This window comes from Ascaphus truei, chromosome 8 (assembly GCF_040206685.1).
Source record: "Ascaphus truei isolate aAscTru1 chromosome 8, aAscTru1.hap1, whole genome shotgun sequence".
In the NCBI taxonomy this organism is placed as follows: Eukaryota; Metazoa; Chordata; class Amphibia; order Anura; family Ascaphidae; genus Ascaphus; species Ascaphus truei.
This window is the reverse complement of record NC_134490.1, coordinates 54790863-54811556: the sequence shown is the minus strand read 5'-3', so window position 1 is coordinate 54811556 and position 20694 is coordinate 54790863. Positions and strand designations below refer to the sequence as shown.

Genomic DNA, 20694 nt, shown 5'->3' with positions numbered 1-20694 from the left:
TCACCAAGATGGTGCGAGCTAAATAGAGGACAAGGAGGTTGGTGCTCCCCGTGCGGCTTCCCCCCCCACCCCCAACTGTCGTTGTCTGTTGTCTTCTCTTGTCAGTTGGTCTCCCTTGTGAGTCAGGTTGGTTCACTTTGATGAAAAAAGAGGGGATGTGGATACAGAAATGTAAGACAATATGTTGTTTGACTCTGTTATGCATGTACCATACACCCAATAAAAAACTTTTGTTGAAAAAAAAAAAGGGATTTTAGTCAAATGTAAAATGTAAATATATAAAATGCACATAATAAAATACACATGAAGCACAAACATTTGCTAGAGGTATAAATGTGTAAACCATCAATGATACAGCGTTACCGGACTACCATGGTCATCATTGGGTTAGTGGTGTTTTCGTGAAGGGAACCGCCAAGGGCGGTAGACGAGGAATATGAATGTCCAAATTAGGTCCGTTAAGGAAAGCCCCCACTTCCCAGTCTCAGAGGTGAACACCCCACGCCCGCTATTTTTTTACTTTGAGCCCGTCTCCTGGAATAGCTTTGTTTCCACAATTCTTAGTCGCAATTGTCCTGCCTCCTGACGTCACTCCTGAATAACCCCGCCGTGGCTGGTGTGTCGACGGAGGTGATTTTATCTCCAATTATACCTGTTCAAATCGGCAGAGACGTGGGGCATTCACTTCTGAGACCGGGAGCATTCCCTACCGGAGCCCACCTTCCCCTGCCGTGCTGTGGGTGCCTGCCTGCTGGAGACCAGGAGTGTGTGCCGTGCTGAGTGGAGTTGGTCCTTTGTTTTTCATTGTCAACAGGACTATTTCTGCTGCCACAACCGGTAGCGGGGCTTTCCCTACCGGAGCGAATGCGCGTTCCAATTTTGACATTCAATTTCCTCGTCTACCGGCTTTGGCGGTTCCCTTCACGAGATCACCATACACCCAATGATGACCAGGCTGTATCATTGATGGTTTACACGTTTGTACCTCTAGCAAATGTTTGTGCTTCATGTGTATTTTATTATGTGCATTTTATATATTTACTTTTATATTTGACTAAAATTATTTTTTATGAGAATTGTGCGCTGGTTTTTGTCTTTAAATCTTCTTCTCTGATGCTCCAAGCCATCTATTTTGACTAGCTGCACATTCACATTTTTTTTGGAGCATTTCTATTTTTCCATTAGAAATTAATGTCATTTTATATACTTATATCCAGTATTTTTTTCTCATACTTCTCACTATTGTGTAGATTTCTAATATCAAGGTTTATTACAAGTAGTATAGAGCGCACTTCTGTCTCTACACAACTGCAATAATGCTATTATTCAAATATAGATGGGACAGGCAGGTTAACTCAATCCCATATATCAAGCAAGGGAACCTTCTTACTTGCTGAAGTGTTTATTTGGGGCAACAACATACAAATATAAAGGGGGGAAAAGTACTGAGGGAACACTGGGACATGAGAGCAATGGAGGGGAGGGGGAGCCTTGAGGGAAGTGGGCTAAATGCAGGATATAGGGATAGGTGAAAATCAGTAACTTAACCAGGATAGGAGAGATGACTGCTCAAGATGGCTGCTGATACTAAGAACCAGCATGCTGGTCTGGGCTGATGGGAAATTAACTTGGACAATACCACCTGGCACGGGGAGGGGGTGCAGTTCAACCTGGTAAAAGGCAGGGGGTTTCCAAGGCAACTGGTTAAAGCCAAGAAACCCACAAGGGATCACAACATTGTTGCAAAAGCTAGTCTGAGGAGTGCTGGCAGCCTGAAGACAGAGAAAAACACAATCCTGTTCCAGGACAAATAGTATTAAAAATGGTGCCAAGTTGAGGATACTTTAGTTAAGCTGTAATTTGACATATCAGAAACCTCGGTACTTGAACCCCAGGTAATACTGAATTTCTTAGGCTGAGTCCACGGTGTGGGAGACCGCGTGGAGGCGTCTGCACGGGGCGTGATCAGATTGCCTTAAGGCATTGATTATGCCCATAGACCGTGCAGGAGGGGGCACGCATTGCGCAATAAATCAGCTGAAACTGATTTCTTGGCGCGACACGCAGGTCACATGAGCGGTTCGCCCAATGAGGATGACCCAGCTCCGCGACGCCCCTAGGCACGACCCCACGGCCCGTCCACCATGGACAGGGAAAGCACCCACTTCACGCAGGTGACTTCACAGCCTCCGCTCGGGCGAAGGCCCCATGGTCTGGACCTTATACGTTAAGGAACATTCCCTTCTGTTTCTCAGCCTGACAAATACCTGTGGCATTTCTGCCGGACCAGCAATAAGAAATGCTTTGAAATATGTCCGATTGGTCGCAATGCCAGGATACGACTGCAGACTTCCAGCCATTCATATTTCTACAGCCCCATCTAAGAAAACAAGAGGTGATTGTCCTAGGTATGACCAAACTAGAAACGGCACAGTTGAAAGAAAGGTTGATCTTACCGCACTCCTTTTCAAGTATCCATAGGATTGTAGGTATAAATTCTGGCACTGGCTTAGAGGAATGGCCAGAATCCCACTTCTGCCATGAGTTGTAGTACAAAAAAAACAAGTATTTCTAAAGCCGCACTGTTCAGGATCTTAAGACTATAAACTTTAATTACATGTAGCCAGGTCACCTGATGGCTCCTATTCTGCCCTTGGGCTGGCAGTAAACCCTGGTACAATCAGGTTGCCAGTAGTTGATATGGGGTTTTCCCCCTCCGAGGAGCTGCATTTGAGTGACAGCGGGAGGCGGTGACATCAGGCCTGGGAATCACCAATCATGAGCCAGACCTGGTGCCCTCTTCTTGGCAGTACTTAAAGGCAGGACCGCCCTAAATTTGTAAGTTGTCCTTCTCCACTGAGGAAGGCAGGTCGCACAGTGGAAAGGCTGGGATTGGGCCTTCTCCAGTCCTCTTCCCTCCGGGGGAGAGTGAGTGTGGACTATACCTCTGCTAGAGAGGTGTGGAAGAGCTAGGACAGCTGCGGGTGCCCTTGGCCTGTAGTGACGGTCCAGGGACCATCCTTGAGCGAGCAGCCGAGAGTACTGCATCGGGCAGAACCTGCCTTGTTCCTGTAACTGTACAGAAGAGTAATGAACCCGTTCCTGTTGTTATACCTCCTGCTTGGTGCGTGACCTTACTGGGGGGAGAGGTAGTAAGTTTTACCGTGGGAGATCACCTTCAGCCACGGAAGCCTAAGGCAGATGGAGGTGCTGCACTGCTAAAGAGATATGTGGGGGTATAAACCCCAGAAGCCTAGTCCTTGTCCCCACTACCACCGGCGGACGACTCAGCCCTTCTGTTACCAGCAGGTATCATGCACCACACGACCAGTAATGGCCAAATCTCCCACCGAGTGGGGGAAACACCGTTACATACAGCTGTAAATATTGCATTGAAGGGGGTTCCCCCAAACCTTGTGCGCTTAAATCCTCTACTTAATAAAGCTTATATTCTTAAGCTGTCTTTGACCAGACCTATCCCTGAACAGTGCGGCTTTAGAAACACTTCTTTTTTTTTTTTTCAAACTAGAAACGAAGCATGTGCTTTGGTGCCCACATTTCTTTTATGTGTTTTTCTAATTATTTACGTTTTTCTTTATAATCTAACAGGGGTCAGTCAATATATTTAAGTTAAAAAATCTAAAATGTTATCAGAGAAAAAAAAGGGCCCAGCACTGTATTGCAAACAATGCTCTGTGTGTTAGGGTTGATGGTGATTGTAGAAGATGTGAGTTCCTAATACATTCCTGGGTGTAGCCCTCAGTTGGATGGCAACGCCTTTGAAACCAGCTATAAATTAGGGTTTAAGTAGCAGTATTGCCATGAGATTCCATGTCATCAACCCCTTCGCTGCTAGAGGGGCCATCAAAGGGGTTAAGTAAAGTAGTATGAGAACGGCAGCCAGAACCAGGCTCATGGGAGCACTAGAAAGTAATGGCAGCTTGTCCCAGAATGCACTGCGCACGGTACTTGGATTCAATCACTGTGAGATTAAGAAGCAGGCTCTAAATGTTTCATTCCCAGGCAGAGATGTTTATGGAGCATATGGCAGCCGTAATGGCCCCTATCTATTTTCGCTCTCCGAATGCAATTTGGAGAATCTACCGCAGGGAGTTTAACCACTTCACTGCTTCACTGCTGGATGGAGCAGCAGTGCACTACACAATGTGTCGAGTGTAATCTGTTGCTGCCCTTTTGCATCCAAGGGATTAGAGCACACGAGAGTCCCTAGGTGAGACTGGTCTGATTACGGAGAGGAGGTAAGATCTGTGGGAGGGAAAATTCTACTTGTGTTTAGAGCGGTTAAGAGGTTTATTTGGTATGGAGACTTCCTCTGGACTTTCATAATAAATGAAAATACGTGGCTACACAGGCCTATACATTATACACATATGTACATACACACATCAACAGGCATACAATCCTATGAACCTATGCGTTCATAAACACATGCATATTTATTCATGGCTGTACTGGTGGCAAAAGTGAAATTAACACAGAAATGAGAAGTACCAGGATTTTCACATCATTATATTGCCTTTTCTTCTAAACAGGTAACACGTTTACTAATCCATACACACAACACATGTGCAGGGATGCACACGCAAACAGATTCTAGGGAGAATTATAAATAAAAGAACCAATAAGAATGCCCACATACACACTGATATGCAGTGCTGCACACACAACACACCATGTGGTGCTCTCCCCCTGCTGCTCCTGCTGACACCAATACACTTTGTGCACTTTTATTAGTGCATTGACACATTATTGTTCACATAAAAACGGCATAAAAATACAGAAAACATGTTGACAAGACTTTGTCACGTTTACAAACCAGAGCTAAGCAGTGAGGCATCTTATGGCCAAATGAAGTGCCTTATGGTTTAGCGCCACTTAGAAAATATGGCTCTTTGCGTCACACACAAACCCCATGATCACCATGGCTACTGGAAGCCTACAATGCAGTGCTGATCTGCTGCATAGCACTCTGTAACACTGGCCTTCGGGAGGGAAAGGGTTAAAGAATGTATACTGACTATTCCAGGAGTCTAAGAGGAAAGTACCATTATTTACTCCGGATTGGAAGCTACCAGCCCACCTGAGAGTGAAGGATGTTTGGCTCTGACCGCTAGAAACATGTGACCTTATAGTTCAGAAAGCAGCAGGCTGTCTCAAAATGTTGTTTGCAAGAGCCAGACGCTGCAAATTTGTCCAACAGCAGAGCTGACATTCTATCAACTTTAAAAGGGTAATGGCGGGTAAAAAACATAAGTGACAAAACCCCTCCACCGTACAGCAAATACAAATACCACTTGTGGTACATTTGCATGTCTCAGACAGGTCTGCAACCCCAGTGCTTCCACTGCAGCCAGGGATTCTGGGTAATTACATGCAAATGAGCAACCAACCTCACACGGACAAGACCCAGAAGGTAAAAAAAGCTGTCTGAGAGTAGGCATACTGGCTCTGCACTTCTATAACCCAGGCTGTGCAGGAAAAGCGGTTAATATGGCAGGTATATGCTTATAGGGGTCCATGTTAAATTGGATAAGTAAAGAGTGACTCGCTGTCAGTGCTCATTTGCATGTCATTACCCAGAATCCCTGGGTGAAGTGAAGCACTGTATGCTAATAATGGGGCAAGGCAGGGTTAATGTGCTCACAACTGATATTTGTATTTGCTATCAACGTTAACAAATCTCTCTCACAATCAGTCAGACATGCCACCTTTGAAACAACTGGGATTGTAGTTATTTCTATTATTTTGATGTCATCCACTGTCTTAATCCAACACTTAACAGCCATACCAATGTGTACCAGCCCCATAACCAAGAGACACAGATGTACTTTTCATGTCATCATTTAGAATTCACTATAACCACTCTTTCTTCAATCTTTCAACAATTGGCAGTGTCGACACATCTGCAAGGCAACCCAGTCCTTTCCAGCACTGAAAGCATCAACAAGAAACAGAAACTTAAAGGAGGTCATATTATAGTGATCTCTGGGGTACACGTTAGATACAGGCTGGAGGCATTTTCTGTATGGAAAAAAAGATTTCTAAAAACAAATAACCATGCAATAAAACGGAAGGTAGATACTTGGAGGGATACATGAAAAATTACATTTCGACTGGAATGGCAGTGGCTGCGTGGAGCAAATACAACTTCAAAATATTCTTTGGATAGGCACATAGGATCCCTGGGGGTTAAGAATGAGGGAATGGAGTAGGGTCCACTATAGTAATAATACAGTAGTGGAGGGTCCACTGAAATAATGGAGAGACTAGACAGGGCAAGTGACCTTATCTGCTGTACACATTCTGTGGAACACAACAGAAGAACTAAGCACAGCACAGGAACGGAGAAATATATCGTGTGCATCATGCAACTGTAGACAAGTACATATTTCCATTTCTCGTTATTTGAGGGTTATTAATCACCATGTGTAGCAGGTACTCTTCTACACCCCCATAATGCAAAACCGACCAAGTGGCGCGGGCACATGGCGATACTGACCCCCATTGTTTTTGTTGCTACCGCTGACAGCAGCACATGTATAGCAATCCGCTGCTCTTATCCACATATAAAAGTGACACCACAACACGTTACATGCATGAACATCGTTTCATAGAGCATGTGCACATCTGCCAACTCCATTTACCCCTCATATACAGACCACACAGGACTGTGACATGCGCTGTGTGTCTGGGATGGGACCAGAGTGTCTGGTGCGTCCAGTCCTCATACAGCAGACTGTATTATCTGGCATGGGCGTCTAGGGATCTAGAGCACACACTGTGAAATATGAGACCTCTCGGAGAATGTCCATGTTGAACTGGTCCAGTCACAGACTCATGTTTTCAAAAATGTAAACGAATGTCAGAACTGCACAGTGAGACGTGGCATATTAGTGCTGTGATAGTGATATGAGGGAAGAGTTCTCCACTACACGGAACTAGAAGAGAAGATTCCTGCACTACTTAAGTGCTATGAGAGGGGGTCATTTTCATGTAACGAGAGGCTCGTGTCCAGACTACACAGCAATACCATGGACAGAATCAAATGTTGGGAATTGCATGGTGATTTCTGCGGGGGGGAGGGGTGGGAACAAAAAATGTTTGCTGGCAACACCATAGTAATGAGGCAGATGGCAAAACACGACACTGTTACAAAAGATGTGATATGAGCATTGCATATCAGTAAGGATGATGATGTCAGCACTGCGGGTTATGCTCCCTGGATTTCACACTGGTACGATGTTGTCAATGTGTTCGGTGCAGTGCGGCTGGTCACAGGGATGTGTGCGTGGTGCCATACACACAGTGTTGGAGATCCGGTGATGAGGCCGGGTGTAGCTATAAGTCAGGTAAGATCACTGCTGGTCATACAGGCCCCTCTGTCATGCCCTCATGTACCAGCCCGTCCGTGTTGTCTATGGCTGCTGCCTCCTCCTTCTGGGAGCTGATCTGACGCAGGCACACAGAGGGCCGGTGGCAGGAGATGTGCGCCAGGGGAGGGTAGTGCTGCCGGTAACACACGTAGGCTAAAACAAGGCCAATCACGCCACCTACAAAGGCATCTGGGAGGGAAACAAAACCATAGAAACATAAGGCGTGTTTCACAAACATACACAGCACAATGTGGGCACTCAGCCTGGCAAGCATTGTGTGTGTGTGGCATTTATCTGTACGCACTTCACTGGCCTCTCACATCACTCGCTGTGATCAAATGTGTAGGTACCATCTCCTGCTACCTTGACCAGCTGTTACTAATGCCAGCTATGCCAACAAGACTATGGGCGTCTCAACAACTCTGCCCAGATGTGTTTGATCATTTAACTTCCACAGCTGCGCCAGATGTGTAGAGGAGTCTTATCCTTCCAGGAAGCCTACATATTTCTGGGCCTTTTGCCCACGTGTGTAGAGGTGCTGTGCCCGGAATTGCTGAGCTCTCACCTTGCCAGTGGTGCTTGTAATCGCACATGCGTGACAGTGCGATCATCATGGCGCAATAGAGCGGCAGGAGCGCGGCACAGAGACGCCAGCTCTTCCCCTGCCCCATCTCTGTGAAACAGTGCAGCTTCCCTGCCAGGTACAACGAGGTGAATCCCAGCCCTGAGAAGGCAACTGGTAGAAAAGAGAAGGAGAGAAGAGGGCATGAGAGCAACTCAGGGAGAAGTCGGGAAAAGAGAAGCCTGGGAGAAAGGAGAAGGAGAGAAGAGGGCATGAGAGCAACTCAGGGAGAAGTCGGGAAAAGAGAAGCCTGGGAGAAAGGAGAAGGAGAGAAGAGGGCATGAGAGCAACTCAGGGAGAAGTCGGGAAAAGAGAAGCCTGGGAGAAAGGAGAGAAGAGGGCATGAGAGCAACTCAGGGAGAAGTCGGGAAAAGAGAAGCCTGGGAGAAAGGAGAAGGAGAGAAGAGGGCATGAGAGCAACTCAGGGAGAAGTCGGGAAAAGAGAAGCCTGGGAGAAAGGAGAAGGAGAGAAGAGGGCATGAGAGCAACTCAGGGAGAAGTCGGGAAAAGAGAAGCCTGGGAGAAAGGAGAAGCACGCAAATAAAATAAGAAAACATAGGACTCAACAAAGTACCATTACAGTGGGAATTCAGAGGATCCATCACACACCAAAACATGTTAACTCTTTCAGTGTCAGGGGAGCTTGCAACAAATTGCTCTGCAATACATTGTATTCCTCTCTGACACTGAAGTAGTTAAACTCTGGGAGTTACTTTTAGATTGCGTCACAGTTATAATACTAAGCAACTCTTGGCTGCAAAATGTGGTGGCTCTTTGTTAATTTGTCTTCCAAATCCTCAAGCACTAACATTACATTGTAAGCTCTTTGGGGCAAATGTTTTACTTTTGCTCCGGAGTGTAGCCAGGGTAGGGCCTAAAATTCAAACTGCCCAACTAAAACATCCAGCCCCTGATTGTTGCGCTGGGTGAGCTGTGGGCGAGGAGCAAGACGGAGATTCTCACGCTCACGCTCACGCTGCGTATCCGCATATAGAGGCAGCAGCACCGGAGTGTGAGCTTCACGTGAGGAGGGAAGGAGTATGCGGCGTTGAGCAAACACTACCCCCCTGTCACCACTGCCCAACCACGTCACCCACTGGTCCCCCATCACCCACTGCCCACCCTGTGTCACCCACTGCTCCCTTTGTCACACACCATCACATACTGCTCCATGTCACCTGCTTCCCATGTCACCTCCATCTTCCCTTCCCAATGTGTCCTCTTCCCTCCTCCCCTCCTCCCCCTTGTCACCCCTCTCCCATGTCTGTGACACCCCCTCTCCCTCCTCCCACTTGTACTCTGTCCGTGTATAGTGTGGTCAGGTTAGGCCTTGATTATACCAAGTGCTGCAAGGCAGCAGCGCTATTCTGTGACGTCAACCAGCGCTGCCGCCGAGCAACATCTTGATTATACTAGGGAGACAGAGGAGGCATGGAGGCGTGGCCGTGAGCGGTTCGCCCTCATTGGCTGAACCGCTCACATGACACAGCCGTCGCAAGAAAAAAACACATTTCTCCGTCTCTCCCGTAGCTGTCCACCTTGCAGTACAGCGCGCCGAGACCGTCAAATGCGATATGAGCACCTTCATTGGATGTAAGCTACTTGTTTTGGTGCCACGCGACGCCGCTACACGTGACGCCGCGCACGTTTTTTGGGTATAAGCACGGCCTTCTACTCCGTATACACTGACACAGAGTATAACCTGACCACACTATACACCGATGACGAGTATAACCACTGTATTCGTGCAATGCCAGGTCACCTTTGTGGCACGTTCCTTCCGGCAGCCACAGATGCCCCACCACCAACAAAAATGCCCTACTTCAGGCAAAGTCCAGGTGAAAGGGTAATTGGCGCCCTAGGCGAACCTTTCGCTTGATGTAGATTTATTAGAGAATGTGATGCAAAAGGTAATTATGATGGAAGGGAAAGATCTTTTAAAGGTCAACACAAAGGATAAGGAGGAGATGGAGAATTTTATTCCCTTCATCACTCAATATAATAATGAATCCTTCACCATAAAAGAGGATCATTGGCAAATATTGGCTAATATTAAAACAAGATCCAGTCCTTAGTGAGTTTTTACCAGATAAACCCCAATTTGTCTTCAATAAAGCGCCTAACTTGACAGATAAATTAGCACCAGGTGCTTTTCGGAGGAACCTTTGTACCAGCAAGGATCGAACATTTAAAAACAGGGAACATGGCTAGACAATAACCCAAAAGGTTTCTTTAAATGTATGGGATGTATGGCTTGTAAATTTGGCCTTGACAAAAGTAAACAGTTTTCCCCCTAAGATAACAGGAGAAGTATTTACTGTACCATTTAACGTTTGATCAACTGTAACACTGAATATGCGATTTATTTATTATAGTGCCCATGCGGCCTCCAATATGTTGTCCGCACTACAAGAAACCTTAACTTAAAATTAGAATTCTGGAACATGTCGGAAATATTAAAAATGGTCTGGAGTCACGATGTCTCTTGCACTTTAAGATCCATCATCATTCAGATCCAGGGGGGTTAAAGTTTTTGAGAATTGATGATATCCCAAAGAATTGGAGGGGAGGAAACAGAATTCAAACCATTTCCAAAAATAAAGTTTTTGGATATAAACTTAAAACTCTGAGACCTCTTGGACTGAAAGTTGATTTTGATATCAATGCATTTCTTGCTTAAAATGAATTCCAATTATGTCTTTTTGACGTGTTTAGATTTCAATCTGCATTTTTTACTGGGTTATTTTATAAATGCAACCATTCCACCCAACGTAAGGGATATTTTATCATTTACATTATTAATGAATTCTCATGTATTAGTAATTACATTAGAAATGTTTTTTTTTAAGTATTCATAATTGTCTATTAATATTGATTCAATTTTTTGCGGTTCTCATTACATTCAAATATCTGCCTTTTTAACACTTTTTAAATATTTTAAATCTAATTTTAGACTCTTACTTTTAATATGGATTTCTATTTGGATGACTACAATCCCCTTTTTGTGAACTATTTCTCCCTATTAGTTGAAATTTGTAATTTATTCAAGCCTAAATATAGTTTTTTTTTAATGTCATAAAAATTTGTAGGTTTGTGCGCGTGTGTGTGTATATATATATAATATATATATATATATATATATATATATATATATATATATATATATACATACATACATACACGATTTGTGTAATTTGTTATATTTGTCTAATGTTTTCTTCTCTTTATTATAGTTGGTCCACAATTGGTTATTATTAGAAATGGAATGTTATGTTTTTGTCACAGGGAGACTCCAGGAGGAGGAAGGACCTTGATTGCCAGGAACAGCAGGGAAGGCAAGGATTGTTGGGGTCACGGGCTGTGGTTGGTGGCAGAGGGCAAGCAGAATCGTCGGGGTCATAGGCAGGGTTCGTGGCAGGCACGGATCGTCGGGGTCCATGCAGGAACAGAACAGGGGAGCAGGAACTGAGAGGTCAGGGCACAAAACAAAGGCAAGGGAGGTACAGGAAACTATTAGGACAGAGGACAAGAGCAACAAGAGGAGACAGACAGAGGAGCCCCAGCGCAGACAGAAACAGCTGCACACCCAATAGACAGACAAGGAACAGAAGGGGAGAGGAGAACTAGAAAGACTGACAGTTTTATTAATTTATGATTAATAACATCTAGTTATATATTCTGTGTTTCTGATTGTCCATCAACGGCTACTAGGATTTCCAACTATATGATATTTTGTGTAGTATTAGGATTTGTAACTATATAAATATTGTGTACCTATTTTACTTGCATGTTCACTCGTGTATCTGTTTAGGCAAAATATTAGCCCCATAGCCTTTCCAAACATGTTTGATTGCAATTACATCTTCAATTTGATCAGGCTGAGGCAGTTGACCCTAGTAGGCATTCATTTTATTTATATTGTGCGACTAAGGAAGCCGGACAGAACGCCTGAGGAAGCCGCAAATGTGAGCGAAACGTGATGGGAATTGAGATTTTGAGGCCACCGTACCCACATAAAAAAAATGCATAAATAAAATCAGACAAATAAAAGTATTTAAAATGATTTGTGATAGTTTCCCCTTGTTCACTTTATAACTGGGGCAGATTTTACGCCCAACATTTCGTCAAACCCCAATGATTAGGTAATCATTCCTCCTTCCAGCGCTGTGCACCATCTAGATGAAGGGACAGAATAAGGCAGAGATAAGACTCACCTTATACTTTGGGTTAAAATGTTTACAAGAAAGCACTACAAAAAAAGTATTTTAATCTACTTGTTGGATATTTTTAAAAACAGGATAATCACATAGGCTATTCATATACCTATTAAACATAGTAATGCAAACAACTGCAGTTCAGCTTGGCCCTACGTGGGCATTTGATCACATTACCCTGTTCAGGTGACCTGGATTTATTTGCCATCACTGTACACAAGATATAAGGATAATAAGATAAGTGAATCATCATATTAATAATCGTCTGATTTCCAGCCCAGTGACGAGGCTGGCTCGTTAGAATCTCTCCCGCTGTCTGACCAGAATAACTAAATATTGCTTACAGTAGCTTTGCCTAAAATGACCCTGCATGCCTGCGTGTGCAGACTCAGAGCCACACGGCCTGCGTTAATACCTCTATCAGAACAGCGAGAGGCTGGCTAAGCTACAGTGCCGGCACAGAGAGCTGGGACCTGGTTAAGGGCTGACTGCTGTAGTGCCACCAACTTCAAGTATTAGTACTCTACGGGGGTTATTCATTAGACGGCGATAGCGCCAATCGGGGCATTATGGAATGGAAATTCCCATTTACTTCCTATTGAACCTCTATACTGATACAGTACAGCAGGGGTGGCCAACTGCAGTCCTTAAGGGCTACCAACAGGTCAGGTTTAGAGGATATCCCTGCTTCAGCACCGGTGGCTCAATCAGTGGTTCAGTCAAAGACTGAGCCACCTGTGCTGAAGCAGGGATATCCTCAAAACCTGACCTGTTGGTGGCCCTTAAAGACTGGAGTTGGCTTCCCCTGTCCTTTAGAAAGCAAATATGTCACATTTAAAGCCATACGACTACATTCATGTAACCATTAAAGTCTCCTTCTGCACCGACCCCTGATGGGACTTTAGCCGTGACAGCTCAGATAAAACTGAAACTCTTTCATCACTGATGATGTAGATCCGAGCATCCTCAGAGTAATTATCAGCTGCAGATAATTAACAATTCCAATCCAAAGAATGGCCTCGATTACAGAGCTGCGAGCCTCAGAATGACACAAATTGTCTTGTCACCTCAGGGAAATTAGTCATATTTTCATAGCGCTTAGAAAGAGGATACCACTGGAAGATAAATGTGCTGACAGTCTGCATATCAAGCGTCCCATTTATCCCTGGTGCAACTGGCTCAGCACCGGCAGCCAAGCTGAAATCTCCCTAATTATAACCACTCGTAGAACATGTAGCAATTTGCCCTAGACACTGCTCTACGGAAAGTAGGAAAAGGGAGAAGGAGGGTGTAGGTGATACACGCAGCGATAACGACAGGAGACTTGCGTTTGGCTGAATAAAAGCCTACATTTACTTTTCCAAAGTTCAGCAACTCAAAATACAGCTAGTAAAAGTCTATATGCATAACAGACCCAGTATCCCTCTGCAATCCTGGAACAGCTTGGGCTGCACTCCGCTCTCCTTTTAAACCTTTACTACTCAGCATTGGTTTGTTAATCCTCCCGGCAGGGATTAATTCCTTGCTGGCCGACACCCAAGCCTCCTAGCTGTTAGTAACAGGCTTGCCCCTTTTACGGGAGGGAGTTCATTTTGTCTTATGCACCTGCACTAATGTGAAAATAAGACATAATGGAAAGTGACTACCCGTGTGGGAGGTTCTTTAGTGGAGGTGCTCACATGTTTACAGTGATAGCTTGGATAGACTGACCTCAATGAGAGCCATGTAGTAAAGCGGCTGGCCACATGGCAAGAAAAAGTCATAAGTAACTTACCAATATAAATCGGACGTTACATATACCGGTAGTTACATAGTAACATAGGATGTATTTCTAATTACTCTTAAATGTTTCTTATTTTTTCAATAGCCATTTTCAATTTTAAAAACTGTAATGACTATTATAAGCAATAATAGATATTGTATTTCAGTGAATATATTAATAATACAGTAACAACAACTTGCAGCGCATAGGAATGTTACAGTCACAGTCCCTGCCCCGTAGAGCTGCCAATCTATGTTTTTGGTGCCTGAGGCACAGGAAGATAAAGTTATTTACCCAAGGTCACGAGGAGCCGACACCGGGAATTAAACCAGGTTTCCAATTCAAACTCGGTGTCATTGTTTAAAGACTCACGGAGCTGCTCCTTCTCCCGTATATATTCTAAATGCCCTATTTAGCTACAGGCCCAAGTCCACACACACGGGGCATGTACAGATCTTAAAGCTCCTGTCACTTTACGCTTAAAAAACAGGCATTCAACTCATCCATGCCCTGCAGCATTCTATGTGCTAGTATTACACAGCATGCTGCAGGGAGCACTGATTTGGACATCAGTACTGACACTCAGACACACAGTCTGACATCACTTATCGATTTTGCCCTGCGGATATCTGTTCCTCCATGCTCATGCACCAGATCAGAAGATAATTAAAGCTATGGGTCATTTACCTTCCATAACCAACAGTGTCCCTCCAATAAACCGGGGGTGCAAATTCAAGGGAAGGGACTGGTCCTGCACATTAGATTATCTTTACAAACACTTCTATTCTAGTCAATGGCTACATAGTGTTTGTGAAATAATGCGGGTTGTGGAAATAATAGGGTGTGGTGATGGGTACTTAATCCCAATCCCTTCCATCCCAATATCCCTGCATTTGGCCCATAAAAGCTAGAATCCAGTTTGCTAAGCTTATTCAAAGGATTATTACTTCTACTCTTATGGACAAGGTCACATCCCACAGATTAAGGGGTGGGCACTGCCACTGGTGTTTTCGTTCTATTACTACTGTGAAGTGCTATGTACATTAATGGCGCTAGACAAGTAAAGACATATATACAAAAGCATTTTTTTTTTTGCTGGAAATTGATTGGTTTTGTAAAAAATTATGGGGGAAAAAACCTCAATATAAGCAGGAATTATTTTTGCGCAAACTCAATTTCACCCAGTTTACAAGAAAAAACAAAAAAATGAATCCAAGAAGCCTTCCTTGGGTTTCCTATGGCGCAAAGAGAAAATAAAACATAGTGTAATCCAATTGGAAAATGATATGTGCTCCCCCACTCAAAAGAAATGTACTCACAAGAAGATTTATTTATGCAAGCGTGGTATCATGGAAATAATAAACCCCTAGACACGCCTCTGTTTCGCCTCCATAAATCTCCTCTGTATGTGAACACAAAGTAAGAAAACGCACAAATAGCACAATACTGTTTTAATGCTTTTAAAACATATAAAAGCTGTATGCTGGGCACTCACAATATAATGAATAAAAACCAGCATTGGAGAGAACAGCACGGAAGAAAACAGGACGGCTTGCGCCGTCTCAGCGCCAAGGACCCGGGTTGATGATACTTCTGCGTCACGTGACTTGGTCCTCTTGTCTGGCGGTACTTCTGCCTGGCTCTACCCCCCCCGTTACTTATCCCCAATCACCTGGGGCTTTCGGTTCGAATTTCACTCGGATTCAAACGTTTGTTACAATACTCGACGTGAACTTCCAAACGAACGTCGAAGTTGGCAAAGTGTGTATATCGAAACCGCGAGCCTTGCCATCCTTACCAGAAACAAATCGAGTTTGACGTTACTATGTATTCGGTGAGCTTGGCCAAACTGTGGTATCTGGATTTATGCTTGGGATACGCAGTGGTTCCCAACTCCAGTCAAGAACCACCAAGAGGTCAGGCTTGTGCACAGGTGGCTCAATCAGCGGTTCAGTCATTTTGACTGAACCACCTGTGCTGAAGCCGGGATATCATTAAAACCAGACCTGTTGGTGGTTAATGACGACTGCAGTTGGGACGCACTTCTTTGGAGGATTGTAACCTCCTCCTTTCGGTTTAAGCTCCACGCCCACCTACTCACAGGTGATCCACTTCATTGGTAGACAGCAAGTCTTCTTAAAGCAGAAATCCTGGCAAAGATGTCCATTTACTTTTTTTTTTTTACATAATTGGATCCGTGTGTGGGGGGGGGGGGGGTACTCCATACCTGAACCACTCTGTTCCTGAGATAGATACTTACAGGTCAACTTACTGGTGCTCCTTCATAGAGAAATCAATCTGCCAGTATTGTCCAATAGGAAGCTGCCACCAATGCTTTGCTGCTTCTTATTGGTCCGCTGATCTCACAATTTGCTTTTCCTAGGAGGGAATTTAAAACCTAGAACCTTCACCAGTAAGTATCCAGTACCTGGAGCTGAAAATATTTAGCTCAGGACGACCCTCAAGTTCCCACTACGTTATAAAAAATTGAATTAAAAAAAAAAAATCAAAAACATTCTACCAGACAAGGTTACTTCTTTAAACTGTAGAAGTCAGATCTTTCCCATGAAGAAGTTCAGACACGGGGACACTGTAAATATTTATTGTAGGACAGTTCTTCGACTGACCCAGAGATTGAGCAACTTGTGCTGAAGCAGAGAGACCCTGAAAACCTGACCTGTTGGTGGCCGTTGAGGACTGAAGTTGCCCATCCCTGGGGGATTGCCTGAGTCAAGTGGGAGGCGTTTCATGTTGTGGCCAAAATGTTTAAGATGCCCGGTTCTGAATGAAGAAACGTGGCATGAATGATTCTTGTGTCGTGCTGCATCCGCACAGACCAGAGAAGTGCTAACCTGTTGAGATTGAATATTGAAAATGCCATGCCATAGACTTTTTAGCATCAAGTAATCTTTTTGCGAACTTTTGGATCGAAGCAAACATTTTACACACAAAGAAAGGATTACAATTCTCCAACTTCTCTCCGGCCTGCGAGAAATGCACCCAGCTCTAACACAGGCCATTTGCTTAAACGTTAAGAGGGTGTTTCGGGTGAAATTGCAACAAAGAGGAGGTGGTGGAGAGAAGATTCTATTTATCTTCCTGTTGTTGGGACAGCTAAATTCCGAATAGATTGCCCCATCTCCCCAGACATTCGCTGCCGCCCAGACAATGCCACGAGTAATTTATCTCACGGCTTTAACAGCCCCATGACATCTAATTACAGCGAGTGGGGGATTTTTTTTTTACATGTCTGTGACAAATGATCAACCTCCTACTCAGAGCTGTATCTGGTGTCTCTCGTTGTGTCCACTACAGTTTTATAGGCAGTGGCACACTTTAGGAGTTGGGTTACCACTGAATAGCTCCTCTTATGGTGACAAATTATCCAATGGTGAGACCTTTAACCCTTTGGGTGTCTTGTGACGAAACCACTAGGTCATGGGGTCTGGCACACTTTGGGGGGCCCCTGACATAGTGGGTACTGTATGTCATACCCTAATTGTGCTCGTTTTCTAGGAGAGATCCCATTCCAGATCTGAAACTCAGGGAAATGAAGATGACAGTTCAGGGACGCCGTGATCACAATTTGCCGGTGGGGCCATGCCACTCCGGTGCGGCGGACCCTCAGTCAACCAAAGTAACCGGAAGGTTTTTGCTTTTCTAAATTACGAGTAAATCTCCAAACAAAAAAGGAAAAACCATCAGTCTCTTTAGCTCAACCTGCAGTACACTTATCTTATTCTAGGCTTTGCAATGCATTGCTGGAAGGATTCATTTATCACAGAGAAGAATCTCACGGATATGTGTCTTCATTACAACCAGGGTCCTCCAAATTCTGCGTCACCCAATTGTCACATCTCACGCAGTGATTACACTCCAGACACGTCTCCACTTCCATATTCTTCGTATTTTTGCTTTTTTTCTTCCACAACACCCAATGAAATAAAAAAAAAGGAAAGAGGAGAGAAAGAGAGAGAATCCTGTTTCCTCTTCCCTCAGAGGGTCACACTTGGCTCGCTGCTCCAGTTTTCTATCCGAGACACGATTTCCCTTTGCCCATCTGTGTGTGGCGACGTGCAACGCACTAATTAAACTGGCCGCTAAACTCTACCGTTATGTTTCATCAGGGTTATTCCAAGAGCTATACATCACCAAGTTCATTTAAGGAATTAAAAAAAACAACAAAAAACTAATTAACTAGCGAAGAAAGGCACATCTTGTATTCGAGAAGACAGTTAAGAGTACGCAAGACACTCTAGATGCCATCAAACATGTGACAGCAACAAACCATCCTGCCGTGTATTATTAACTCCTTTAGCTCAGTGGAATAGGAATGTAAGGGATATAAACCCAGAAGTCTTATTTGGTATTGGAGCAACTGCAATATACTGTGATCCTCTCCGTGCACATGGATGTGGGACACCAGAGTTTGCAGGACTTTTCTACAATGAAAGGTACTTACACGAGGAGTGGATGCTAGGGAAACTTTTTCTGCCCTCGGATACCAGGCTAGCATCACCTGTGCAGTGCATGTCTGCATTCATGAGTCCATCTGGAAAGCAGCGGTAAAAGAAATCGGGACGAGGTCTAAAAGAAGACACCACGGATATGTTCGGTCACTTTCTGCGCTTGGGCTGCTTCGGTCACAAGTCAAAATGTCAGCGATGGAGAAGGTTATTTACTGAAGTCTCCTGGTTGTCAAACTGCAGCAAAAGTCAGTACTTATTTTCTTTCCTAAACGTGACACTATTTAGGAAACAATTCTATATATTCCACAAGCAGCCGTTTGAAGCAGAATGGGCACCTTAGAATCTATAGGATAAGGCCATTAATCTGATGCTATTCTTTTACACTGGTATTAGCCCAGTTTTGCAACCAAGAGACTTTAGTAAGTGACCCCCAGAATGTTGACCCTCCCACCACCCTCATCTACTGCGTTTCCAGTCTTAGCTTTGCTTAGCTTTGCCCTTCCATTTTTCTCTCCCTCCCCGCAGTGACTCTCTTGCTTTTCCCTCCTCCTCCTATTGTCTCCCCCGCTCTCCACTAGCTTCCTCACACTCAAGCAAGTTATTGGTTTTAAAGGATAGAAAAAGAAGCAGGCCCAGCCCCAATAAAGTATTCATCACATAACTGCATGTTACAGTGAAAAAAAAAGAAATATATGGACAGCAGACTGGTGCTAGTAGCGATCTGTAAATCTTGTCTCATTACAAGTTACATCTGCAAAGGAAAATCAATGGACAATAATGGAACCCACTGCGTTTAAATGACCAATAAAAAGGATGGGGTTACACATACACAAACACAAATTTATTACAAAGGGAACACAACGATTTTTAATGTAATAAAAGGATGATGCTTAGGTTTTCCAATATGCCAGGGGGGGCCAACTCCAGTGCTAAAGGGCCACCAACAGGTCAGGTTTTCTGGATATCCCTGCTTCAGCACAGGTAGCTCAAGCAGTCTCTGCTTCAGCAAAGGTGGCTCAATCAGTGGGTCAGTCACTGATTGAGCCACCTGTGCTGAAGCAGGGATATCCTGAAAACCTGACCTGTTGGTGGTCCTTGAGGACTAGAGTTGGCCACACCTGCAATATTCTTTTCCCAGCTCCCAGAACTCTCACACATTGATATAAATCATATGCAGAAAATTGGCTGCCATGACAAATTAGGTGATAATTTCAGACACAAAGTCTTTCAGTAGCCCAGATGTTAAACACAATATCTGCAGGTAGCATTGGAGTGTGGAAATGCAAGGCTACCTTATCGAACATACTCGTTTTAACTCCATTGCTAGATGACTGCGTTGGGAGCAATGTGTTACTGTACCTCCAGGCAGTGAAGGGGTTAAGCGATTCAACAGTGATGGGAATAGTTCAGAAAACCTACCTTCCCACTATTAGTTTGATGGTGTTGGTGCACACTCCGTTCAGCGCCAACGCCAAGGAGACAGCTGCACAAGAAATCAGAAGGGAATATTCAGACAGATCAGGCAGATCTCCCAATGTAGCAATTCCACAAAGGAGGGGAAGTTGGATGTATCATCACACATCCTATGTCCTTTGATCTGACCCTGTGTGAAGTTTCTACTTATGTGAGATTGTGCAATGGGCTGGATGAGTATCTTAGATGTTGTGTCACTTGCCATTTTGAAATTAAACCTCTGTTGGGTAACATGCAAGAGAATCTCATCATATGCAATTAAAAATAATTTATGCCTGGCTGGCTGCCGGGCCCCTCTCTGCCTTGGGCAGCTGACCACAGCATTGTGAGCTCATCAGTGACATCATAATGCACAGAGTGTTGGTTAGCTATAAATACTGGTGCCTGCCAGGAGGAAGTATCAGTCATTGGGTAGCATGGAGCGAGGAGGTGGAGGATTTCATAGTGCCAGCATCAGCTTGGTTACCTCAATAACATCCTGAAAATCCATTGAAGACCAATGGAAGTTGAGAGAAGATGTGAGTGCAGCTCATTCTAACAAGGGGCGGGGTTGAATTTGGGGTGGGTTTTTTCATTGCATAAATATTCCATTATCTTACTATAGTATACAAAAAAAACTAACTTTCTTATTCAGTCTGATGTCATCGTGACCAAGTGTGACAGGAGAGATATGGGGGGGGGGAGGGGGGGAAGGAGCAGTGACAAGGGGGGGATTTAGTCTGACATCATCATCACCAAACAATGGAGCGTGATGGAGGGG

The 20694-nt window shown here is 44.3% G+C and overlaps 1 protein-coding gene and 1 long non-coding RNA gene across 2 annotated transcripts in view; one reads left to right on the top strand and one right to left on the bottom strand.

Moving 5' to 3' along the window:
• Window positions 1–1034: 1034 nt before the first annotated feature.
• The window catches only part of PLPP4 (phospholipid phosphatase 4), a 40636-nt gene continuing 20976 nt past the window's right edge, over window positions 1035–20694 (bottom strand). The window contains exons 4-7 of the mRNA XM_075612059.1: window positions 19881–19944; window positions 18455–18579; window positions 7960–8130; window positions 1035–7583 (exon numbers count right to left, since the gene is read on the bottom strand). Of these exons, the coding sequence (XP_075468174.1) occupies window positions 7387–7583; window positions 7960–8130; window positions 18455–18579; window positions 19881–19944 (557 nt within the window). The 3' untranslated portion in view covers window positions 1035–7386. The remainder of the gene's footprint in view (window positions 7584–7959; window positions 8131–18454; window positions 18580–19880; window positions 19945–20694) is intronic.
• Window positions 3991–20694, top strand: part of LOC142501750 (uncharacterized) — a 96657-nt gene continuing 79953 nt past the window's right edge. The window contains exon 1 of the long non-coding RNA XR_012803565.1: window positions 3991–4259. This is a non-coding gene — a long non-coding RNA (uncharacterized LOC142501750). The remainder of the gene's footprint in view (window positions 4260–20694) is intronic.